We start from the raw sequence: 25,590 nt of genomic DNA, 5'->3' as shown, positions 1-25,590 counted from the left end.
CCCTGTCAGTCAGGAGAGAGGGGAGAGGATGGAGGGCAGACTGGAGCTGAGCAGCTGGCTCAGGCTTCTGCAGTGCCGGCTCAATAATCCACAGACAGACATATATATAAGAGCAGAGGGCTGGACCAGGGAGGTTTAGGTCGATATGTACTATGAACAGCCAGGTCATCATTCATACTTCACTCTATCACCTACTTCAACGCTTGTCCTCCTTGCTTTTCTACCAAAATGGAGCTATAATAACAGTGCATCAATCTCAGTCTGTTGTGTTAGTAAATCAAAAAAACATCAAACCAAAAACCAATATACTGCAGGTGTAAATTACTCAGAAATGCAGGAATAATTGTGTAAAAAGTACGCATTACAAAAATGATATCAGAAAATCTCAGTCAAATAAGGACATAATAAGGTCATGACAGAGGCATGATAAATCACCCTCACTCTCTCAGTTATATAAGTTAACTTTAACAACTGTATTTTTCTTTTTACACGTCGATTAGTAGACAGAAACCTGCACAATATGACTAACTATTAAGTAAGTACTTTCTCAGACATCATGCATTACCCGTCTTAAAAGGGGATAAAACAGAAACAAATGGGAAACTGCATCAAACTATTAAATAGACAAAGACTCAACAGCAATATCTAGTGGCTGCCTACAGAAAAGCACTTCACGACAACATCACCAGGTCCCAATGCTTCACTGTCAGATAGTGCAGTGAAACAGTTCTTACAGTGGTTTGAAAACGTTCCCATCAATTGTTCAAATTAGTCTTAACATCACAATCCAAGCTTCATCTCACTTATACAGACAATCGAGATGGAATAATCAAAGTGATCTAAATCATCAAATCTTAAAGAATAGCAAAAAGGAGAATCAATCCGACCATGAATAAGAAATGAGCCTTTCATCTCGGGACTAAAGCAAATTGAATTGGAACGCTTTGTGAGAAATCATACAGCTGTGCAGTCAATGCGTTCAATAAATGCTGCAGTGAGAGAAATTGCCCTAGCCCCCAGATCGGCTCTCGCTAGCATTGGCCAGACGGGCCCTTCATTTATCTTTTTCACACACAATATTCCAGTAATGGGAACAGCAATATTCCATCGAGTTATCCACAATGAGAAACATTTTTTAGAGCTCATGCACTCTATCTGCTGCAAACATAAGCCTATTGAAGCGTTACATTATTCAGACTTTAGATAACAATATTTTAAGTCAATATTTACTGCTCTATTGGTAATCAAGTGCGGAAGTACGAACACATCACACCCATCCTCAAATCACTGCACTGGCTCCCGGTCTCACTCAGGATTGACTACAAAATCACCCTCTTCACTCATCAGTGCATATATGGAAATGCTCCCTCCTACATCAAGGAATTGCTCACCCCACAAACCTCCACGAGGAACCTACGTTCAGTAAAGGCAAACCTCCTCATCCCACCAAGGACAAAACTGAAGACCATGGGAGACCGAGCCTTCTGCTCCGCTGCTCCGAGACTGTGGAATACCCTCCCAAACCAGCTGAGGACACCACAGACTGTGGAGGCTTTCAAAAAGGCCTAAAAACGCATCTTTTTAGAATAGCCTTTAACTAGATTTTTAAATCCCCCACATTATGCCATGCCGGCATGAATGTCACAGCTTTTATTATGTTGTTTTAATTGTTTTTAAATTGTTTTTTATTGTTTTTGTTATTTTGTTTCACCCTTTTTAATTTTTTATTTTGTAGCACTTTGAGTTTTGTTTACGCAAATGAAAAGTGCGCTTATAAATAAAATATATTATTATTATTATTATCACCAACTCATGGAGGAAATACTTTTCTATTTAGTTGCTCAGTTAGCCAGCACAGCAGCTACCCGCTAACTCTGTCTGCCTTTGGAGTTGTGAAGACTGCAGAGTTGATTTGAAATTCTCTTTGGGTTAGTAACTGAGTAACCCTTTTCACATTATACTTTTTGTTTTGATCCATTGTTAGTATAACAAATATTGATTAGTGCAGCTTCAACACCGTTTATATATTTAGGGCACAATCTATGAAACTTCTACTATGTGACGCATGATACGTTCAGCAAGAGCTCTGTACCAGTCTGTGAAACTAAATAAAACACTTTCAATGCAGTATATTAACTATCACTAGATAGATACTTTAACCGTACCTACATCTTTTGTATGGGATATTCTGGGCTTGCAGAAATGTAATGCCATTACACTATGTTGTATTCGATTTTCCACTAGATCACATTACTTAATTACATGTGTCATTGTTCATCACATTTACACTAGATTCTGAGCGAATGAATATGAATACTTTATACAAAAGGTTAAGTCTCAGATGCGTTCTCTAGAAAGACTTTTTACACAACATCGATCATCCATCTTTCTGGCTGCTAACTATTCACATCTCTTCTCACTCGTCTGGTGAGAGGGAGCAGTGTGGGACCTGCTCCTCTCTGCAGTGGCTCCTCTCAAACTGAGGCTCTGACAGAATGCGGCAGAAAGAACTGTCATCTGAATTCAATCAGAGGGAGGGTACACAGTACAAAATCCCTTTCTCCAGAGAAGCAGCTGAAATTACTCAGGTGCAGAGCGTCCTTCTTCAAAACATGAAAAGAGGCATACAAAAAAAGGGGGAAGAAGTTTTAATTAATTGGATTTCTGTTGCATATACCAGCACCATTTTCATATGTTGTATCCCAAATCGTGTAACAAATATCCACATTGTAGTAAAAAATATATATATATGTTTCAAACAAAGCAATAATAGCATAATAATACTATTAAACCTGTGTTACCTTGTCTCAATCTGACTCTCCTCCTTCTCCAAACTGGAGGGCTCGAGCTCGGCAACCACCTCTGTTTCAGGATCAATAGATTCAGTCCCCTGACCCAGGGGCAGGCAGCTGCAGCAGCAGGTCCCCATCCCGACTCGGGCATCTCCCCTGCCCTGCTCCTGCTCTGACTCCTGCTCCAGCTCGGACTGGTCAACCTGCTAAAGCCGTCTGCATTGTGAATGACTCATTCTAGATAATGTATATCATCCCACAAAGCACACTTCAGGCCCACAGTTCTTAATGTATTCATTCATTGCAGGTTCCCTGATTAAATATCCAAACGAGGCCTGGTGGAAAGCTTCCTTTGTATTCTGCAGCACAAACGTCCACTGTACCAGAGTCTCAATCTACTCTTTGTTTTCATTGTCTTTATTCAGTCCTCTGCTTTATCCTCCCGACTCTATTGGTAGACCGCCACAAGACTGTACAGTATGTATTGTTTAACTGTCATTAGCCTCGTAATAAGTCACCAAATGAGCTGGTATTGACAACACATTGCTTTTTATAAACCGCTCCCGCCTCAAGTGAAAGTTCACGCCGCAGCACAGAGAAGATATATGCACAAATATAATAGCTGGACACAATTTAAACATGATACGAGGATCTACTGATAATGAAAAATGGTCGACATAAATCCCAGTACGAGAGTCAGAGGATATGCTACCTCACCAACATCCTATTTGCAATTCCCTGGCCATAAATGCTGATTTTCAATTTCAGCTTTTTTGCGTCTGCTGCTAAAGACGGTGTTGGCATGTGCACTGCCATCTTTAAGGATTAATGATTCGTGCTTCAAGGCGAGGCTGTGTGTCTATGCACATGTGTTATCGGGAAATGAAATGTTTATAATGTGCCAGTATGCGTGAGGGTTGAGATAAATCAAGATCTCTCTTTAATCTAGCCATCATTTTCTACAGTAACAAAAAATATGAAAATAAAGACAATATTTGTTGGATGACTATGGGGCAAATATTGGTAGAAGAGCACCACGTGAAGTTATCTTGACCTTGCAATACAGTTTGCTTGTTCATTCAGTATTTTCATTCCACGCACAGCATTAAAATGGTGAAATTGTGAAAAAGACAAAGGGCTCGAGTAGCTGGGAGTTGAATTTAAATGAGGCAGCCAAAGTTATGTTGCTCGTATTAAAGGAAAAATGAATTTGATGCTGATCAGTCATTTTAAAATGTTCTCATTTCACTAGCAAGTACAATTTACTGTAGATCATAATGCTTTAATCATAGAACAATACAGATAACAATTAACCCTTTGACTACATTCCTTAATCAGGCGTTTTTAAGTAAAAAGGGAGTAATTGTAACACGACAAATCATTTTCTGCAACATGTTAAACTGTTGGGAGTTCAATCACGTATAATAATGCCCCCAAAATCAAATGTTTTTATTATTTAAGATAAGGAAGGAGAAATCTGATCTATCAGGATTCTGCCTGTACAGAATGACGCTACCATGTCAGTGTATGTATTTTCAGCTGAAGGTCACTGTCTCAAGAAACAGCTTGAGGGAAGCAAAGAAAAAGAGAGACTGAACTGTGTTTACATGAAAGCTCAAACTGAGAGTCTGCAGAAGTGATGTATATCAATCTGACTGAGACGTGTTAGTATGGTTAAATGTTTACCTTGTGACAAATACACAAAAAACGAATCATAAAGCAGCGTGGCCAAAAAAAGAGGCATACTGATATTTCACAGCATATGTAGTCAGTCCAACAAGCATAGCTGGCCCTTTGTGGGCATTGAATTGTAGGAAGATGCAACACTGTCTGTAAGCTGTGCCAAGACATGAGCTAGTATGAAGGCATGGTGAAGACCTATAGGGTGCACACCTGCGCTATATAAATATTAAATGAGATGTTTACTGGAGAGCACATACGGTAGGAAGGCCTTAGATGTAATGGGATTGTATTACATGAAACATTGCATGTAATTTGTTAGACGCTTTTATCCAAAGCGACTTACATACATTCAGTACTGTGGACAATCCCCACAGGAGCAATTTGGGGTGAATTGTCTTGCCCAGGGACACAACGACATGCTGACTGCAGTGGGGTTTGAACCTGTGACCCCCTGATCCAAACACCAAGGCTCTACCCACTGAGCCACAGCCTTCCCAAACATCTGTGACAGAACAATTCAAACTAGATGAACCCAGTGACACACCAAATGTCTTCCATACATTCATACTTTTTACCCTTCTTGTCTGTAACACCCAGGCACAGTTTATACACGGACACTGTCTAGATGTTTATATCGATATTGATGTTGGTATAGACAGAATAGGCTTAGAGTAAGTAGACGATCAGTGTAGATGAACAGCTGTTCCTGTCACCCTCACCTCATCTTTGCTGAAACCAAAAGCATTGCACTGATCCCTCTCTTGCCTGCAGCCTTAGAGCTCCATCCAATTAGTATTCAGTAGTGTGTTTCCAATCTTTCTATATTACTTCCCAAGGCACCCAACAAAGATTTCTAAACAACATTCCTTTACATGCAAGGTCCTTTGCAAATAAAAAGTGACTAAGCAAATCTAACAGTAGTCATTCTTATCTAATGTCTCAACGAATGTCAGTGAAATATGTTGTTAAACTTCAATAGATTAGATGAAGTTTGGGGTTTCACTCTGGGTCTTAATCCGAGCATTGACCCGTTCTAAAAGGGGTCACAAGGGAGATTAGGCAGTTCCTTTGCCTCTTTGAAAAACAACAACTAACTGGATTGTCTTCCTTCCTGAGCCCAAAGGAGGACCAGTTGGGAAAACACGTTAAAACTCATATCCTAAATCCTCATGTTCTCAAGTCGTCTCACAAAGAAAGGCCCTCAAACCTATTTGAAGTTTTATCTCACCTCAAAAGTCATGTCAGTACAATTTGACAGTTCTATAAATGGACGCTTTAACCCCAGATACTTATATAGCATTAGAGCACAATTGGAGACTTAAATTGAAATATACAAATCTTTCATGTTTAGATAATCAAACATCAGCAAGGGCAAAGTTCAGTTGAAGGTCCTTGGGGCTCATTTTTCTTCATCTATCTTTTTTGGCAATGAGTGAATGGGGTATGGATTTGCTGTGTTCACAGAAAAAGGAAAGCTTTATTAAACAGCCTTAAGATAGGGGCCTGTAGGGATACTAAACTCCTTTGTTATCCCCTATTAAAATGCTCTGCTTCAAAACTCCCATAACATCCCATGGCTAATTAAATCATACTGCCCAAATCAAAAATACTCAGTTAAAAAATGCAAGCCCAGTCTAAAAACACAACAAGCAGCAGGGGAATGGGAAAATAAACACTATAACATATTGATGGGGTTATCACACCGGAGGAGTAAATGAAGTTGACTGAAGCCCTTTTTTTGGTGTGAAATCTATGTGAGTTTTAGATTACACACTTCCTGGACTTTCAATCCAAAGTATTGTAAGCCCATTCAACAATGTGAACTGTGTCGAAAACAGGACACCATTGTACCTCAGTGGGGTCATTTTTCCCTCAGGGACCTATAGAATTGCACATTTCCAATGCTCAGTGAGTGCAAATGATGTGGTTGAAAGTAAATCTAACTGAACTCCGTTTCCTTCCTAAACCATAGGAGGGAATTTATTAAGTATCTTGACTGTTGTTAGGCATCTTTCTTATATCTTTAAAAGGGAAGCTTAACTTGGTTATCTAACTTATTATACAATATGTTATACACATGTCGCACACAACTTATTTGTCAGAACTTTGCTTACTGAAACTGATATGCATCCATTACACATTTTTACCTCAACACACAGACCTGCTTCATCTCTGGCATATTATCTTTAAAAATTGAAATTGGATGATTTGGGGGGATGACTTTCAAATTGGGTCAGTCCCTTGGAGATCTGCCAGAAGTATGACAGCTAGAGACAGACACTATTTCAATCAGCTCAGATGGCGGCAAACCTCATTCATTGGCTCTGACTGTGTAAAACTGTGTTCATTGGCACTAACATTTTCAAATTTGAGTGTTTTGATTTGTAAACAACAAATATTAGCATTCCTTTAATTCGATAGTTCATGTCTGCAAGCTTGCCTACAGCGAAGTGTAAATAAATGTGAGTTTTGCCACAGCGGCGTTGTCCTAACATACAATCCCTCCTTTGTACACCACCTCAGCTAAATTCCACCATTAACACACAACCAAATCTACAAACAGATCTCACAGGAGCACAATGTTGACTTCAGTCCTGTTGAGTTTATGCTTCCTGGAAGGCTAAGATACATTAAGTGAGATGGAGAGCAGGGGTTTATACGAAATAGTTTACTGGTTCTCATAAGTTCTGACGTTTAAGGGAGAATTATGAGCATGAGATCAAATTCATCAAAACACAAAGGACCACAATTTGCACCCTGGAGCAGAGAAATAGACTTGCCTAATCTCTTAAAGTGGTGTAAGGAATAATAGCATTGACATGGACTCGTCTTCACTGTCTTAAAGTGTTTCAGGTACCATCATGTTAATGGTATTTTGAATGTTAATGTAATTTATGAAACCAACTTGTGTTTTTAAGAATTGATTAATAACAAATTAGCACGGTCTGATTTCTGGAGATAAAAGTCAGATTAGCTAAACACAAATGACAGTTCCTGTAATAACGCTGTAGACCGATGGGACATATACAGAAACCTGGCATCAGTTAAGTCTGCAATAAACCAAATAAACCACCAGGGATAAAATGCAACAAGAAAATGACAGTAATCCATCACCAGCCAAGAGTAACAGACATGTTTCCCACTGAGTTGTAATGAAAAGGTTGTGCTCCTCACTTCTTTTCAGCTGTTTTTCTAAGTAATCATCCACATGAACACTAAGCAGCGATATGGGACTTTATAGTCACGCTATTTCAAGAATTAAACAAACACCAATCAATTTGTCACATAGCAATTGGGAAACAATAGCAATATGTTACAATTTGCTGTCAAATATTTACAATATGTAGGCAAAGGATATGACACAAGATTACATAAAAAGTGTTATACTGTTTCAACATGATATCCGATATATTGGCAATTGTTTCACAAAACAATTACATCATGACTTCAAATAATCACCCAGCACATTTACCTACTTTGGCAAAATCACAATAATTGAACTTCCTTTCACACCCCAACAGAACCTAGAAGGATATCAACTTTGCTCTGGAGAAGCTGAATGGTACAAGACAACAAACTGTGTGTTCCTGTCCACAGTTTAAGTCAAACAAATGAGCTCTCAAAAATACAGAAACAAGCTTTGAGCAGGAGCAAAACAGGATCCTTCCACCAAGCCAACTGGGAAACGAGTATTTGACTGATTGAATAGCCTTTAATGTTGGGGCTACCATTAATCACACAACTTCAATGTAGTATTGTTCTTGCTTCTTACAGACAAAAAGCGAGCAAACAAGAGAAACACAATGACCGCTTGTCTACTGCACACAATACAAGTGTCAGCAAAGCCAAATGTATTAGTTGAACCATTTGATGTGTTGTTTTGAAAGCCAACATCTGTCACTTGTATTACATTGTTATACTTATAGAAGGCATTGCTTTCTTGATAAAAATGAAAAAAGTTGTTGTATTGTTAATTTGGTGCTACAAACTGGTGTCTGCAGAGCACTGCTTGTGGTTGAGTGAAACCCTTCTCAATAATATCTACCAGAAAGAATGCAGTTATGAGGACAGGGAATGTATCCATACAGAGGTCTGGAACAAGTGGGGCAGACTAGGAGGACCATGAGAGGGTGAGTAGTAGTTAAACAAGGGAGTTATGGTGATTCCCAATGATCGAACGCAAAGGGAGAATGTATTTATTTTTTAAGTAGGCTTTCTGTCTGTCATTCTAAGCCTGCTATATCAGATTGGTGTCAGCACGATTCACTGTGTATGCTTGTGTCCTGGACTGCTACAGAGCAGAATCCACACAAGCATCTTTGGTGCAAAACCTAATCGATGTTAATGCAAATGTAATGCACAGGCTTATTGGGTTAGTTCAACACTACAGATGTGTCAGCCTGGTACTGTTTGGTGGCTTTTGCTGATTTTCAAACCTGAATCCTGCAATATAGTGTTGTTAAGGACATGTGAAATGTGACCAAAATAAACTTCACAATGCGGACTGTGACTTTGTAAATCCTGTCCTCTCTGCTTCAATAATGCAATCATGCCATACATCTCTGTCACCACATGGTCACACCCCTCCCCTGCAACCTTTACAGTCTCTTTCTCACACACTCTCTCTCTTTCTCTCTTATACACACATACACACACACACCAAGGCTGCACACCTATCTAATAGAGAGTGTAGAGGTCCTGCATGGAGGATGTGAGGAGAATTTTAATAACCCTCTTCCTGTCCTGCTAGGCTCTGCCACTTGCCATTAACAATGCAGGCAGAGATAATTGCTCTCACCTATCCGATGGGACCCCTGTGTGTTAATCCATATGCTGATGTATTTCTGACTCATTAGTCATGTGCACACTGTGTTTTTAGATAAAATATTGTGTTAACAAGAGAGCCTTTAATTCTAGTTCAACTGAATCCTGTTACCAAACGTGTCTGAGCTGCACAGAAACAGAAAGGAAAATGAAGGAGTAGAAACACATTTGAAAAGGACACTACCAAGCAAAGATAATCACATTGTACACCGCCAAACATCGAAACAATGCACACGAGCCACTCACTTGATGAAGTAGCTAGCTCCTTCGTCCGTGAAGCCCTCTTCCCATCCTCTTGGCAAATCTATAACACGAAGAAAAACACAGTGAACGTCCCGCCACAGACAGAAAGCACATTGCAGCAAGAAAAATGTCCCCTCGGTATCCAACAAATCCGATAGTTTGTCGCGTACCTGACCGTATCATGTGCCCAGAGTTAACAGGTTCACCAGTGCGTGGATGTAGCCAAGTAGTACTGTGACTTTTATCACTGCAAGAAAGACACCTGTTACTGAGCGATAATAAAACAACTAAAATCCTTAATAATGCCCCATAAAGTACCAGGCGATGAACAGCTGAAACCCCTCACTTAATAAAGAAGACTCGGCCGTCTCTACAAACTCCATAGGACCAGTGGTCAGGTAGGGTGTCCCGTCCAGGCGGTGCCGCCATGATCTCTCCTCTCCGGCTCGCCTAGTCCCCCCTCTCCCTCTCCGAACACTTTTCCTGGGAGCCCGGATACAACCACCGCTAGGGCTGCATAGTTTTTTTAAAGGGGAAGAATACCAAACTCGACCACTTCTGCTTTATAAGTGACTTGAGCATAGGGCTCAATAGTTCCCACAAGTAGCAGTGAGGTAGATTCTGAAATAAAGGTCAGATCTCTACAAGAGATTTATAAAAAAATATATTATATTATATAAAAAATATTTAAAAAATGCAATGTAATGTAATACATGGAACCCACTGCATTGAAAAGTAGTGTAGCCTATTCCCCAGGGTGTAGTAGAAGTGCACTGGATTAGCGCTTGCATGTGACATTTCTTGGCAATTTGGAGCACACATAAAGCATACTTTAAAGCAATCCTAAAACTATGTCAAGAAAATGAAAGTCCTTTATGGGATACTTAAGAATTACAGGAATTCCCTAATTAAACCAAAATAGACCATTATGCCTACTTTTATCTTTATAATCTAAGTATTACGATAGAGATGTCATTTTGTGAGGGAGATATATGACAAAATATGGATAAAACAATAAACCCATTATTCTAACTGAAATATTTGATCACGTATTTGTTATAGGAGACAGGTTTGAGCCATTTCTGAGGAGACAATTAATTATTATATATATATATAATTAGAGAAATAAACATTGCAATTGACCCTCCTCTAATGTTATGTACCCTATATTTGCCCTTATGTTCATGGCAACTAGCAATGCATTAAGACAAGGTTGGGAAAAGGCACAAGCACACTTAAGACGTATGGAAAGAAACTCTAAGACACATCTGTATGAGTGAGGAAGGAGGAGGAGAGGGAGGGACTGGCACACATTCTTTAGTTATGCGTATTACCTTGAGAGAAAGATAATTTCAGTACAAGGCCTCTCTAAAAGTGTGTGTGTGTGTGTGTGTGTGTGTGTGTGTGTGTGTGTGTGTGTGTGTGTGTGTGTGTGTGTGTGTGTGTGTGTGTGTGTGTGTGTGTGTGTGTGTGTGTGTGTGTGTGTGTGTGTGTGTGTGTGTGTGTGTGTGTGTGTGTGTGTGTGTGTGTGTGTGTGTGTGTGTGTGTGTGTGTGTGTGTGTGTGTGTGTGTGTCAGAGGGGAGCATGCCTGCATGGGTAAATTAATGTATGTCCATGCATTGGAGCTTTAGATGTAGTTTGTGAGACTCACACATCACCTTCACTGCAGTCACACTTTGAGGACGGAGAGCTTCCTGACCATGACACATTACAATAATGCTTACACTGCATCAAACAGACCTGCCCAATTTACCAGTGTACCCATACATTCCACTTGGGCTATGTGAGGGCAAGCAATGTTCAAAGTCACAGCAATGTTGTCACAGGCGTTATTTTTGCTGAGCATCGAGCCCCAACAGAGAAGCAGCAATGATTCACTTTGTCATAAGTTCTCTATTATATAACTGCATTGTCATTAATGTGATATAACATTATGTGCTGAAACTGTGGAAGAGCAATACCTACACAAAGTGCTGAAATAACCCATCCTCCCCCCTTGTGTTTTCTGTGTAGTGTAGATTACAGTGAAATGTGCAGTCCCATTGTGAGAAGAAATATTACTATATGGGGTGCACACACATCAGTGAGCAGAGAGCATTTATCAACATTATAAATATTTGATCTAGGATTCCCTTTGGGGGGTGCTTTGTTGAAGCATTCTCCAGTGGTTTAAGGCACTGCTCTTCAAAGATAGGGATAGATAAAAAAAATCCTCTAAAAGAAACCATCATGATGCAGCTGCGGAACAGAAACCAATTCACTGTAAACCTTCTTGTTATCTGCGCATCAGAGGAGTCAAAGAACAAATGGATTGTTACTGCTTTAACGTGTTTCTAACCGTACATATGGGGTCTCTGTTTGAATTGGAAACATAATACAAAATGAACTTTCAAGTAAATCTGATCTGCAGATGGGTAACAGAAAATCACCACATCTAATCCCAATTGAAAACCATAGGGAGACATGTTTCACAGTGCCCTCAATCATCATCATTCAGTGCCAAGCAGCAATAAATCTGTTTCGGCAGATCATAGTGGCCCAACACTATACCAAGAGACCCGTTATGTACATGTTGGTTTCACACGTCTCCTATACTGTACTAAATATGTTTTAAATTGAAGGAAGACACATCCAATGTGCAAACAATAAAATGATTCACCATTCCACAATTGCAACAGATCTGGAGAGAGAACATGCTGCATTTTGGGGATTCAGTTTTCTGCATTGTAACGTAAATGGGAGACCATGCAGGGATCTCCAACGAGCAGCAATATTGTCCAGTATAATCAACAGTACCACCATATTATTGGTAATGCTATAACATTTGATATAATGTGGTTCTCACTTAACCAGTTATGTATTTCTCAACCGGTCAGCAAAATTAGGTATAGGGTTTCTGGAACATTAAACATACTGCAGTGTAATCATTCGGTATCCCCCCTCAATTGCTGTTATTTGACCTTGCCATGATTTATCATCATCCCCTCTACAACCACCCCCCTCTTTATACATACTAATTCATACACAAATGCACACATAGTTGATGCGCAGTCCAGTGCAGCTCTGCAGCACGGTCTCTGCTGCTGCTGATTCCTGCCTCTTGGCTGCCAGAGGCTCACAATGCAGCAAGGTGACTCAATGTTATTGTCTTCTCCTTAGAGAGTCTCCTCCTGCTGAATCACAGCTTACCAAAGGTGATGAGCAGAGAATGTAATAAAGGATCTCTTTGGGTTTTTTCTGATTGTCAGGTCTTGAGCACAGATAAGCTCAGGTCCTAATCTATCTGGCAGATGCCGAAATCAATAGCATGTATGAGAAATGCGTTTTCTCAAATTATCTCTTAATCTCTGCACAGAAAGGTAGCATATATAAATGAGTGCACAGGTGACTCAAAGTGGCTGCATTATTAACTACACTGTGTGGGGTCATATTTTTCAGACAGTAGTCTCCTGTTCATTATGCGCTGAATTTAATCATTTAAGTGCTGATCTTCCCCAAATGTCTTCCACTTCTTATGATTTTAGACAATGATAAATTGCCACCCAGCTCAAACTAATACACTGACTTCTACAGGGCATGGATATTATTTTTGAGCAATAAGCCAACAGCTCCAGATAAAACATTTATTCATTGTCTTGTTTGACCAGCCAAGGCTCATAAATAGTGTTTTAGGGGTTTTATTCTAGCACCCAAAGTTCCAGCAGAAAGCAAATGTTTTTTAATCTCCTGTGCAATATATTAATGGCCTTTATCTAAGATGGTCCTTGTAGCTGTTGAAAGAAGAAAGAGGGTAATCTAAAATAAAGATTTGAACACAGTTTAAAGGTTTTCTAATTTATGTTTGCAATAAAACTCAACAAATGTAACAACTTCTGCAGGTGCAGGAGCATACAGGGACAAGTTGGTTTTAATTGTCCACTCATTGTTTCCTTTGGCTCTCTTAATATTTGACTATAGTTCAAATGTCATGGACTTCCAGTTCTACATTACTGTGAACAGACAGCACAATAGCACCCTCTGTTGGATAGATGGGAGATTACATTTGTGTTTGCATACAAGTATGTTTTTTTATTTGGAATCAAATTGAATATACATACAATATAAACTCTAGTCTGCAAATAAATGTAATGCTGGGCTGATCAAATCCAATCATTTTTAAACGGCAAACTGCTGCACAGATAACGCTCATTTTATCAAGTGCTTTACAACTTCACCAGTTCAATCTTTTGATTATGCACATGGATGCTAAATTGAGTTTCAAAGATGGAAAAACTGATTACAGATTACAACCAAGACGCAAGACTAATGGATAACTGGGTCTTGGTATTTGTATATAATGCAACACATAGAAAAGTGTCGATATTTTTAAGATGACTTACAATTTATTTGAGTGATTTTAAAAAGCTTCAAGAAGCAATGGTTTCATCCGCCTGTGCAGACTGCAGAGTGCACCAAGAGGAGTGTAACCATATGTGAGTATAGCCATCACACTCCATGTAAGATCTCCACAGCGAGCAAGGCTGGGTGAGAGGTGCATCTTGACCCATTAATCACAGACTGCTGCTTAATGAGTTGTTTTTAAACAAATAAAACGTGTGCAATTTGGAGATAATTGTAGGATACTGGGTAGGTGTTTATTATACAGTGGTGTGGATTTACTACTTTCTTCTAAGAAAGGTGCTATAGAAATAATCAAATGTATTATTATTTTAACATTAGGTAGTTATCTGACTCTTTTCATTGCAGTGAAATATTAGAACATTTGATGTGTACTTGATTTGATACAGATATATTCTACATAGTATTGTGTATTACACTCGGATAAAGACTTGATACATCACTAAGTGTGATGCATTTTTTTATATAAAACTGTGCACCGAGAAAGAGCTGAAAGATCTTTCAGCATCACTGCATCATGTGTATGTTTACTAAATTACTGACCTTCAATATATCAGATAATTGTTAAAAGACCCGCCCACCTGCTCCGTCGTCATGTCGCCACGTAAAATTCAATGCAACGCAACTTGCTAGACCGATTTGACTGACAGCTAAACTGACCACTGCGGTTGATGCTACCACGCACACAACCGAACATGCTGACTAGCTGACTAGCAGCTAGCTGCCGACACAACAACAGCTGAGAGGAAGCAACGCCAGGAAAGCAGAGCAGATGAGATCCAGGATTCATAATAAGGTATACAAGTGACGCATATAAGTATATGGGTTCACAATTCAGGCATTGGTGTGATCAACAGTAACGTTGGCTGCGCTACTCAGACTAACAGCATACATCTATAGTTTAGGTGATTGATTCTCATTAGCCAAAATATGTCAGTGGCAGTGCTAATGCTAACACCAGCAGCTTCCTCAGGATCAGGATGTAAGTAGCTAGCCAATAATGTGCAAGTGCCTTCAATAAGTGAAATGAGGAAGCTGGCCTCAAAACGAACCTCGTTAACCCAGGGCCGTGTAGAATGTGTGTTTGCATACACTGTTTAATTTGAATAGTATTGTTTTATATATAAATGGTCTGACCTGAATTTTCCTCATTTCCAGATGTGTTTGAGCCGGGCCCTTCTCACCGGCTGGGTCTTGCTGCTGGTCCAGGTGCTGTGTTTAGAGGCAGTGCCCATCAGTATGGATAAAACAAAAGTCCACCTGCCAGAGAAAAGAGAACCAGAAGAGCCTCCAGCAGCTAGCGTGGTAAGACGACTCAAGATGTATATACATCACGATGCACACCATCATTCCACTTATCCTGTGTTACAGACGTTGTTTATATCCCTAAAATGCGTCTCCAATTGCACATTGTTAGCAATAGAATAGCAAACAATTGTTCTGTCTATTTCCACGCCCAACTTTTGATCTGGTGTTGATAATTGAATGAGTGCCCTCTACCCAGGGGCGGATCTAGACAAATATTCATGGGGTGGCAGGAGATTTTGAGGGGTGGCATCCCCTGACAGAAGTATATGCTGATTTAAATCGCAATCATATCAATCAATTAGGGGTGTAACGGTACACGTACTAAAATTATTCGGTACGGGCCCTTCGGTTCGGTACACGTGTGTACCGAACGAATATCGTTAAACGTAAAAAATTGAGAACATGAACAACTTTCTGGAAGTAATCTCAGGTATATATCATAGAGCGACCAAGTAATTTCATTGGACGAGAGGCATACTATGAGAGCTGGTCACAGGGATGCGTTCAAATGTAGTCAGTAATTTGAGGAACTGTCGAAATGGCGAACGCAGATAAAGTTGAGCTGAAAATCCTCCAGCATCATTGAAGTCTCCGGTTTGGGAACATTTTGGTTTCGCAGTTACGTACAAGGATGACGGACAAAGACAGGTGGACCGAACCAAAGCTGTTTGTCGGCATTGTTCAAATAACATTGGTTACGCGGCTGGCAATACATCACACTCATTTGAAAAGGCATCACCCGAATGTGAATATCACCGGGACCAAAAGAAAAAAGACTGAAGTGCAAACCCAACTCCCACTAGCATGTAAGCCTCCACCACTCGCAAAGAGTTCAGACCGAGCCAAAGCTATTACAAATGCCAAATATCCTTATGTTGCCATGTTAGCAAAGCGCTACCTGGCTGTATCTGCTGCCACTGTCCCTAGAGAGGGTGTTCTCCACAGCAGGAGACATTGTTAGTGCCAGCAGATCTGCCATTTCAGCAAGCAATGTGGACAAGTTCATCTTTCTTTAAACAACATGAAAATACAATGACAAGCAAGTCCTAATGTCAAGCTGGCTGCTTAGGTACTAGTACAGTTCAAATACAGATTATTTCAGTTCATCGAAATGCTGCACCTTAATGTTTATTTTACTATATTTTGTATTTATTTGAATACATTAGTCACAGTTTAATAATAATTTAAAAAAAATATTTAATGTTTTGTGATAATTTTTTCTGCTGTACCGAAAACGTACCGAACCGAACCGTGACCCAAAAACGAGGTACGTACCGAACCGAAATGTTTGTGAACCGTTACACCCCTACAATCAATGTTAACTTGGAAAGCCACAATATTAATATTTTAACTCAATCACATAGGTGATATTATTGTGGCACATCAGTAAAGCCTTACTTATAAGGTGGCAGACGTAATTTAATGAATTCTAACTGAACAATAACTGAATGAGTTTGTCTCACTCTTAGACCAGCAGGGGAACCAAATCTATACAGACTGCTGCAATAAGTATATTAATTAACTGTCTCATCGATGTTTTTCTGAATGAATATGATACTATTAACAATCATATTATTCCTATCAGCTGTCAAACACTGTTAATAAATAATAATAATAGATTTAATTTGTTAGCGTTTTTACAGGTGCTCAAAGACGCTTTACAGATATAGTGAAGAACTGTTATGATTCACATATTCATTTATTATTGAATAAACTATATTTTTTGGAGGAGATAATGATGAATGTTCATCAAGATGCTTGCTCACCCTCCTTCTAATTTGAAAAACAAGTAATTATATCATTATTGATAAACAGTTACAACCTTGACTTTACATCAGAAAGAACAAACATTAAAGAAGTGACTAACTGCATCAGTTAGGGTTAAAAAACGTGTATTCAGCTAAAACATCGCTGCAGTTATTATCCAGTGGAAGGTCCTTACCTACTGGCCTAGTTACATCAAAGTGGTTACTTTCTGTTGGCTGGGCAGTGTAGTTTTACACACCGTCTTATTTTACTTTCTCAGGACTTAAAACTGTTTTTTGGGGGCAGACCCCCTCAAAGAAAAAAAGATATACACGCATACAAGGTCATCATCTTAACAGTTTGTTATTCTCATCGAGTCATCCGTGAGCAGAGCATCAAGTTGGCATGTCTATTACAGCTGAATAGACATTCTGTTGCTTCCCTCCTCTGTTACTCTCCCTGAGGTTTCTCCCATTTTTCCCTTTAAACTGTGGGTTTTCTTTGGAAGTTTTTCCTTGTACGATGTGAGGGTCTAAGGACAGAGGGTGTCGTATTGTCATACTGATATTTTGTACAAACTGTAAAGTCCACTGAGACAAATGTAACATTTGTGATATTGGGCTATATAAATAAACATTGATTGATTGATTGATTGAATGCGGCGATTACTATTTTGTTCAGCAAAACGCCTCACAAACTTATTAAGATCAACAGCTGTAGTGCGTTTTGATTCAATGCTGAGTACAGCCAAACTTGACATTCTCTTCTCTGTCAGTGTAGACCGCAACTTCAGTGCTTGGGTCCGAAAGGCTTCTCGTTTTGCGCCGTCCCCCCATTCAAGTGAATTCGCCACCAATCATATTTCCACTCTCGCGCCAGGACCGGGGGAGGGGTTACATGACGTGCATCTTGTGCTACATTCACTTGCACTCGGACATTAGAGACTTTCTCTCATAAATGTCCGATGAGCCACAACTTTTCTTTCAAAACAAAGATGCCAACTGGGGTGGCAGCTGGGGTGGCAAGGCTATTGTTTAGGGTGGCAGTTGCCACCCCATGCCACCCCGGTAGATCCGCCCCTGCCCTAATGCTATACAATTATGTCACTGCTATCAGCTGTTTTTATAGGCAGTAAACAAGAGAGAGAACACTGGGTAACAGCACTCGGAATAATTTACAGAGTTATGGCCTTATGCCTTGTTGCACTCACATTATATTACCTCAGTCAGATACTCCATTCAAAACTCATAATTACACAATTTAATTTCATCAGCAGTACAAAAGCTCCAGATGTTGTAGCTTCATGAGCGCACAGATTGGAGTCTCTAATGTCTGCCTTAGGATACATTTTGTCCATGATAAATATGTATATACTCACTTAAAAGAGCTTAAACAAATGCCATGTAGAGTCTGTCTGAGGTGAGAATGCATACAACATCACACATGCAACCTTTTAGTGAGGAATAAGTAAGTGGTCTTGAACCACCGAACAGCTGCAATGTATGGCAATTTGCTAAAGGCCGTTATACAGTTTATAGAGATTTATATGTAATAACCTGTCATCTCTACATAAAACATCTGGACAGAGGATCTGTTATGATGTTAAGCAGACATATATTCCCTGAAAGAAAATATTCTGTCACTCACTTACAGTCTTCAGTATAACAGATCTCTCAAATATGTGCTAATAATAAACTAAAAGTGATTATCATTGTAGTATTGCTTAGTCTGTTATCTTTGATATATGAAATGTTTTGGTGACATTTGATTTGTTACATTTGATAGGACACTGGACTCCACTATGACCGCTACCTCAGGGAAGTCATCGATTTTCTAGAGAAAGATCAGCATTTCAGGGAAAAGCTCCACAACACAGACATGGAAGACATCAAGGTATCCCGCCATTCTTTTGTTTAGTCCTTTCAGCATGGCTTGTGTAAACTACTGTTGAATCCTTACTCTGACTTTGACATAATGGGCTTTCACTTGTCCAGGTCTGCTACAAATGGGGATCTTCTTTTTAGATACACTGCCAAATTACCAATAACTTTTCTTCAGTTTTTTTAATATAACTTTGGCACCATTCTTTATGTTCAAAATCAAGTTAAATAGCTCAATATCAGATGTTTGTCAAAAAAACATTGAATTGGGAAAATGCAATATTACAAAATAACATAACCATTTTATTGAAATATTTGATAAATCTATTTATTATATGTACTACTACAACCCCAAGATGTAACCATCTCCAGCTAACACAAATTAATTCATGTATAATACAGCAAGGTAAACTGGCCAAAGAGCTGGACTTTGTCAGCCATCACGTCAGAACCAAACTGGATGAGTTGAAGAGGCAGGAGGTGAACCGACTCCGAACTCTGATTAAGGCAAAGCAAGACCTTGAAGGAGGGAACGGTATGTTGTGCTACACAATGTATATTTTACTTTTATTTAAATGCTACAGCTTTGATATGACATTACATGTAAATAAAAAGAAAATTCTATGATGTAACTATTGTTGTTTTTAATTTCTGTCATTGATTACTCCCTGAATAGACATAGCAGTGGACCACCAGGCTCTGCTGAAACAGTTTGAGTACCTGAACCACAACAACCCTCATACGTTTGAAGTGGATGACCTGGATCGGCTCATCAAATCGGTAATTCTGATGCTACTTTATGCCATAACATCTTGGAATAGGGATATGTAAACACATACCGCTTATAATAACTGCCAATGACTTTAGTAAAGTAATTTGTCGAGTTTAGCAAACAGCACTGTCTTTATGGATCCTTACGTAAGCTCTGCAGCTATTGTCTCGTGAACTGTTCTTCATATTAGCATTAATGGTCAAGAAACTTTTTTTTAAGAAAGTAGAAAAGTTTATGCCAATTCCAAGACAATTCCATTTGTCATTTGAGAATGAACAGCACCTCGAAGACAAGGGGCTGTTCATTCCCAAATGACACTGAAAAGAAAACTGATCCAATTAATGAATGATTCAGAAATATCATTAAACAGCACTATATACTGAAGGCATGCCGCTTCAAATATAAATAAGCTTAGTTGAGTTTCTAGGTGGGCTAAAAAAAAGAAATGGATTCCCTAAAAACTGTTAATCAGGACATTGCATGCTATTTACTTCATTTGAAAAAAAGCGTTATTTCAAACCCAATTTTCCCCTTATGTATCAAGGCAACAAATGATCTGGAGAACTTTGACAAAGACAGACACGAGGAGTTCAAGCAGTATGAAATGACGAAAGACCATGACAGACGGGAACACCTGAAGACACTGGACGATGACGAGAGAAAGAAAGAGGAGGACCACTATGACGAGCTGAGGAAAAAGCACGCCGACCACCCTAAAGTCAACCACCCGGTGAGTCTGTCTCAGGTGCACACACACACTTTTATTTCAGCCAATTAAGGGAATCTCTTTCTTTGTACCATTTTATGTTCCGTTTCTGAAACTATACACGTTTTTTAGTCATACCATGTGAGCTATCTACTAAATGTTTAAATGTGTTGTTATTTTTCCATCTGGCATTGAAACGGATGTTTCTATGTTGTGCAGGGTAGTCAGAATCAACTGAAAGAGGTGTGGGAGGAAGCTGATGGCCTGGACCCTGAAGACTTTGACCCTAAGACCTTTTTCAACCTGCATGGTAAGACCTTAACCAACTTGTAAAGAATGAAGGGATGATGTATATTACTCTCCATCACATGTATTGTATAATAATATTAATCATGATATGTTATATAGCAGATGATGGTATTTTCATTCTTAGTCTTTTTTCTCAATTTTGTTATAATGCAGATAGCAATGGAGATGGCTATTTTGATGAGCAGGAGCTGGAGGCCTTGTTTACTAAAGAGGTAAAGGCCTCTAAATATATGCTATGTTTCAGTCGATGGACTTCTCACTTACTGTAGGTCTCTTATTTTAGCTGGAAAAAATCTATGACCCCACCAACGAAGAGGATGATATGGTGGAGATGGAGGAAGAGAGGCTACGTATGAGAGAGCATGTTATGAATGAGGTACAGTAAGTCGCACCCAGTACATATATACACAAAATGGTTTTATGCATGCGTCAGTCAAGGATTTTCTTCAAATGTGGCAGAAAAGTCCCAGCAGATCCAAGGATGAACTGATTCTGTGGGTCAAAGGTCAACAACCATGTGACCACACATCAGTATCATCTTTGTGAATGCAATCTTTCAGGAAAGCATTACTCGAGGATGAACTGATAAGAGTTTGGTGGTCAAGGGTTTTAAACACGATATCTCAGGACTGCTTGGAGAATTATTGTTAAAATGTTGTGTTGGCCATAACTTAAACATGTATTTGCTAATTATGACAATATTACACAAATGTCCCATACAATGAAACTGAAAGTTATCCTGAAACTAATGTTACGCCCAGGCCTAGGGGAACCTAGGCGCAGCACAAAGTTGCACTCTCCCCACTTTTCCCACTCCTAAGAACATGGACGCCAAGGCAGAGAAAACGTTTGGTAATTTAATTACCAAATCAGAATCACAAAAACATGCTGAAAGTCTGTTTACAAAAATAACAAACAGGAGTAACAAAACCACAAAACGAACTAACCTTTAGCACAAAAATCTTACCTAACAAATGAGAAAAATAAACGTACAGGCTTCTTACCTACTCTAAAATTAAACAGGAGAAAACGAATTAACCAAAGAAAAGGGTTTTGCACTCCTGAGTAAAATAACTTGTGTCTACAAAGACAGGTTAAACAGCTTTTCTTCCACCGTCTCACAGCAGAAGAGAAGGACCGGTATACGGTAACATGTCAGTACACAGCACAACAGGACAAAGATCTCAACACGCGCAGAGTAGGAGAAGTTGAGTCAGAGAGAGCGGCCGAGGAACTGCACGGCTTCAGCTTAAAATGCTCCCGTCTCCTCAGGTGGACCAATCAGCCTGACCAGGGTACATGTAGCTAATCAGCTAACGGGCACCACCTGCTTGCTCACACACACACTCTCACACACACACACACAAGGCAAGGCAAGGCAAGTTTATTTATATAGCACTTTTCAACACAAGGCAATTCAAAGTGCTTTACAAAAAATGAAAGAGATTAAGAAAATGGCATTTAAAATCAGTCATTAAAAAGAAAAGCTAATAAAATAAACATTAAAAGAAAAAATACATGGATAAAAGTTACAGTGCAATTAAACATTAAAAGAAAAAAGTACATGGATAAAAGTTACAGTGCAGTCTAAGATATGAATAGTTCAATTAAAAGCAGCGACAAAAATAAAAGTCTTCAGCCTGGATTTAAAAGTAGTCAGAGTTGCAGCGGACCTGCAGGTTTCTGGGAGTTTGTTCCAGATATTTGGAGCATAATAACTGAACTGAACTGAACACACACACACACACACACACACACACACACACACACACACACACACACACACACACACACACACACACACACACACACACACACACACACACACAGGAGGGACAAATATACACACAAATGACCTAACGACCCAGGGTCATAACACTAATAATTTCCAAACCACTTCTGTAGTAGTTACTGCAACAGTAGATGTCTCAAAGATAATATTTTACTATAAAGACACATACTCATAGGGCAAAAACAATACAAGCGCTGCAGCTGGTAATAATAGTGATGTCATTTTGGATAGAAATAATGAAAACTGTACTGGTTGCAAAAGGCATGCAACTGCTAGGCTGTAATTTTAATTGTAATATATCCTTGTCTGTCAATAAATTAAAGCATATGTGATTCATGTTTGCTCCTGTCTTGCTTATACATAGGTGGATTCTAACAACGACAGGCTGGTCTCTTTAGATGAGTTCCTGGTTGCTACTAAGAAGAAGGAGTTCTTGGAGCCAGACAGCTGGGAGGTGAGACACAGTATATTTATCATGTCGACATGATTTAAGAGTAATGTAATCTTAAAGCCATTTTGTTAATAGATGTAGGATAGGACTGTAGGAGTAGTGATTGATTGTCACGTCCACTCCGTGCTCCTCAGACTCTGGAGCAGAACCAGGCCTACACAGACGAGGAGATGCGGGAGTTTGAGGATCACCTGGTTCAGCAGGAACAGGACCTCAGCGAAAAGTCTTTCGACCTCCAGAAACAAAGAGACGACCTGGAGAAGCAGCAGGAGCAGCTGAATGCACAGAAAATAGAGCTGCAACAGGTAAGGAGTGCCATTAATACTGTTACATGAATGGCTAGGTTTGCTACAATATATTTGTTTAACAGTGAATGTGTCCAAATCTGATGCTATAAATATACGAAAAATCTGGTTTCAATATCAGTGTGTCCTTTAGCTATGATTGTTTTTTATTTATGCTATTACGTTTCTGTGACTATCTACAGCACTGCTTGCACTCACCAAATATAATAAAACAATACCATTTTGTTACAGGCTGTGGAGCATATGGAACGGTTAAAATCACAAAAAATAGAACCCCCTCCCGAGGTTCACGGTGAGTTTAAACTGCACAATATTAACTTTGATCGTTGTTTGATTTTACTGTCTGACATCTGTATACCTTGTATATGTTTACAGTTGAGGGAAATGCTATCCCAGAGGTGCACGCAGTTGACAACCAGTTGCATCATGAACAAGAGGCCCAACAGCCCGAGCATCATTTTGAACCCCAAGACCCTCAAAATACACTTCAGGAACACCATGAACAACAACAACACCATCAGAACCTGGCCCAGCAAGGCCTCCCCCAGGCGCGCCACGATCTGCCCCCAGGCCACCAGGAGGCTGCACAAGGCCTACATAATGTGCCATAACAATGCTGTCAGAACTTGAACCACCACTATCAGACTATTTGAAGCACCTCCACTCCAGCGTGCAGAGGAGCAGTTCCTCCCGAGTATTAGGCCTCTTTAACCAGCATGACTCTTAGGTTTGGAGGAAACTTGAGATGAAGGAGAGCAGCACAAGGAGAGCTGAATAATACCGGTGTTTGATAATTGATAATCCTTAGATTACAAATGATAAAATGATCAACCAAGGCTGTGCATCCTAAAATGTGCATATTTACATTTTCAAGGAGTGTTTGATTACATTAGAAATGTTTGGTAATACAATTTTACAAAAACATCATTCTGGTGAGCTTTCTTTACCTGCTGTTTGCTTTTCAAGATCCAGAACCTCTGACAATGCCATGCTTCCTTCTCTACAAGCGGAGAGGTTTCAGATAACCTGTGGGATATGGCCAGTGAAGCTGTTGAGGGGAATGAGATCTAAAAAGTCATTTAAATGTACTATCGAAATACCCCAAAACATCTCTAAAAAGAGATTAGTTTACATGTGTCTTGTGGTGAAACGTATACCACTGTACTCAAACATAGAAATGGACTGCAATAGACATTTTGATGACTTTCTATACTGGCATTAAGAGCAAAATAATGCCTTTCCTGCCATTATCTATTGCTTCTACTGTCACCAAACTTTCCTCATGAAACTAGACTGATACCAATACTTTTCCTACTTTCTTAATGTGGATTCTGGTTAGCTGTTTACCCAACTGACTTTGGTGTCGAAATCAGAAGTTTGTTTTTTAATAAGCATAGGTAAGGAACATCTCACATTTATCATTTGTTTTAATAAAGCCCTTTGGCTGGTAAAGTTGTATACTTTTACTCCAATGTGTATTATCACAATTTTCTTCAACCAACTGCTGGATTCGTTTACATTTTTGCTGTAAATTTAAAGATTAAAAAAAGACAAAGCGGTTCAGAGTCTGATCTTACCACTGTTTTTTTGTCTAGTAATTTCGGTTAAAATGGTAACATGGAAACTTCTGAATTTGTTTTTAGCTCACAACATAGTGTTTGGCACTACATGTTTATTACTTTGTGTTTCACAAACTTGGCATGTCATATTTCTCTCACAATTGTATTTGGTGTGTTATCAAGGTTGCTTTGTACATGTAGTGTTGTGGTTTCTTTATGCTGGAAGAATGGCCATGGCAACAAGTGTTGACTTATTGCCACTTTTTCTAAAGACTTTATTTGTATCCAGTGAGAAAGCAGGTCCGGTGCTACTTCATCCACAATCTAGATATGGGATACAACTTTTACTCTTTGTGCGGTGTCATTTGTTTTCTGTGCCAAGCCTTCCTTTGAGACATTACTGCATCATTTTTTGCACAAAATGGACACTGTTTTTGTTTAATACTTTACATCTCAAATCTAGATAATAAACAATGACCTTTCAGTTTGTGAACAGATTAACCACTCAATGAAACTCCAGCAGTACAACTTTAAACAGTTCAGTATGGCTAATCTACACACACTATTTAAGATGTAAGTCAATGTCAATGTTGAAATGAATAGCTTCAATGTTCGTAGCAAAGTGTGCTTACCTGTGTAAATACCTATCTATTCTATCCATCTTAAACAGCATTTGATCCTTTATACACTTGCCGGTTTACATACAGTAAAAGCTGAATAATTAAGTGAACAGGCTGAGCTCAACACAGGCGCAGTAACTATTCACTTAGTTAAATTGTTCTAAGATTTATGAAATTAAAAGTAATGAAATCTGCATCAGA

At 39.2% G+C, this 25,590-nt stretch overlaps 2 protein-coding genes across 12 annotated transcripts in view; one reads left to right on the top strand and one right to left on the bottom strand.

Moving 5' to 3' along the window:
* Positions 1-10,011, bottom strand: part of plekha7b (pleckstrin homology domain containing, family A member 7b) — a 69,728-nt gene extending 59,717 nt beyond the window's left edge. For 8 of the 11 annotated variants that reach the window (XM_034217604.1, XM_034217628.1, XM_034217620.1 and 5 more), the window contains exons 1-3: positions 9,889-10,001; positions 9,713-9,804; positions 9,546-9,603 (exon numbers count right to left, since the gene is read on the bottom strand). In XM_034217604.1, coding sequence (XP_034073495.1) covers positions 9,546-9,603; positions 9,713-9,804; positions 9,889-9,971 — 233 coding nt within the window. In that variant the 5' untranslated portion in view covers positions 9,972-10,001. Of the gene's footprint in view, positions 1-9,545; positions 9,604-9,712; positions 9,805-9,888 lie in introns of all 11 variants that reach the window. The other 3 variants (XM_034217613.1, XM_034217634.1, XM_034217718.1) reach the window with 1 other exon arrangement.
* Positions 10,012-14,547: 4,536 nt separating this feature from the next.
* nucb2a (nucleobindin 2a) lies at positions 14,548-25,253 on the top strand. The gene is made up of 13 exons (XM_034217592.1): positions 14,548-14,737; positions 15,100-15,246; positions 18,781-18,888; positions 19,278-19,410; positions 19,552-19,655; positions 20,192-20,377; positions 20,573-20,663; positions 20,816-20,874; positions 20,946-21,038; positions 22,819-22,908; positions 23,040-23,210; positions 23,442-23,502; positions 23,586-25,253. The coding sequence occupies exons 1-13, from the start codon at positions 14,714-14,716 to the stop codon at positions 23,819-23,821; spliced, it is 1,503 nt and encodes a 500-aa protein (XP_034073483.1). The 5' UTR covers positions 14,548-14,713; the 3' UTR covers positions 23,822-25,253.
* Positions 25,254-25,590: the final 337 nt, after the last annotated feature.

The sequence above is a fragment of the Gymnodraco acuticeps genome, unplaced genomic scaffold (genome assembly GCF_902827175.1).
Source record: "Gymnodraco acuticeps unplaced genomic scaffold, fGymAcu1.1, whole genome shotgun sequence".
Lineage (NCBI taxonomy): Eukaryota > Metazoa > Chordata > Actinopteri > Perciformes > Bathydraconidae > Gymnodraco > Gymnodraco acuticeps.
The sequence above is the reverse complement of the archived record's forward strand: the minus strand, read 5'-3'. Positions and strand labels throughout refer to the sequence as shown.

Bases quoted from the DNA above. Each gene is read 5' to 3' on its own strand.
- nucb2a (XM_034217592.1), top strand. From the start codon at position 14,714: ATGAGATCCAGGATTCATAATAAG. The intron at 20,875-20,945 runs GTAAAGGCCTCT...CTCTTATTTTAG, and splicing joins AGGCCTTGTTTACTAAAGAG to CTGGAAAAAATCTATGACCC. The intron at 22,909-23,039 runs GTGAGACACAGT...CGTGCTCCTCAG, and splicing joins TGGAGCCAGACAGCTGGGAG to ACTCTGGAGCAGAACCAGGC.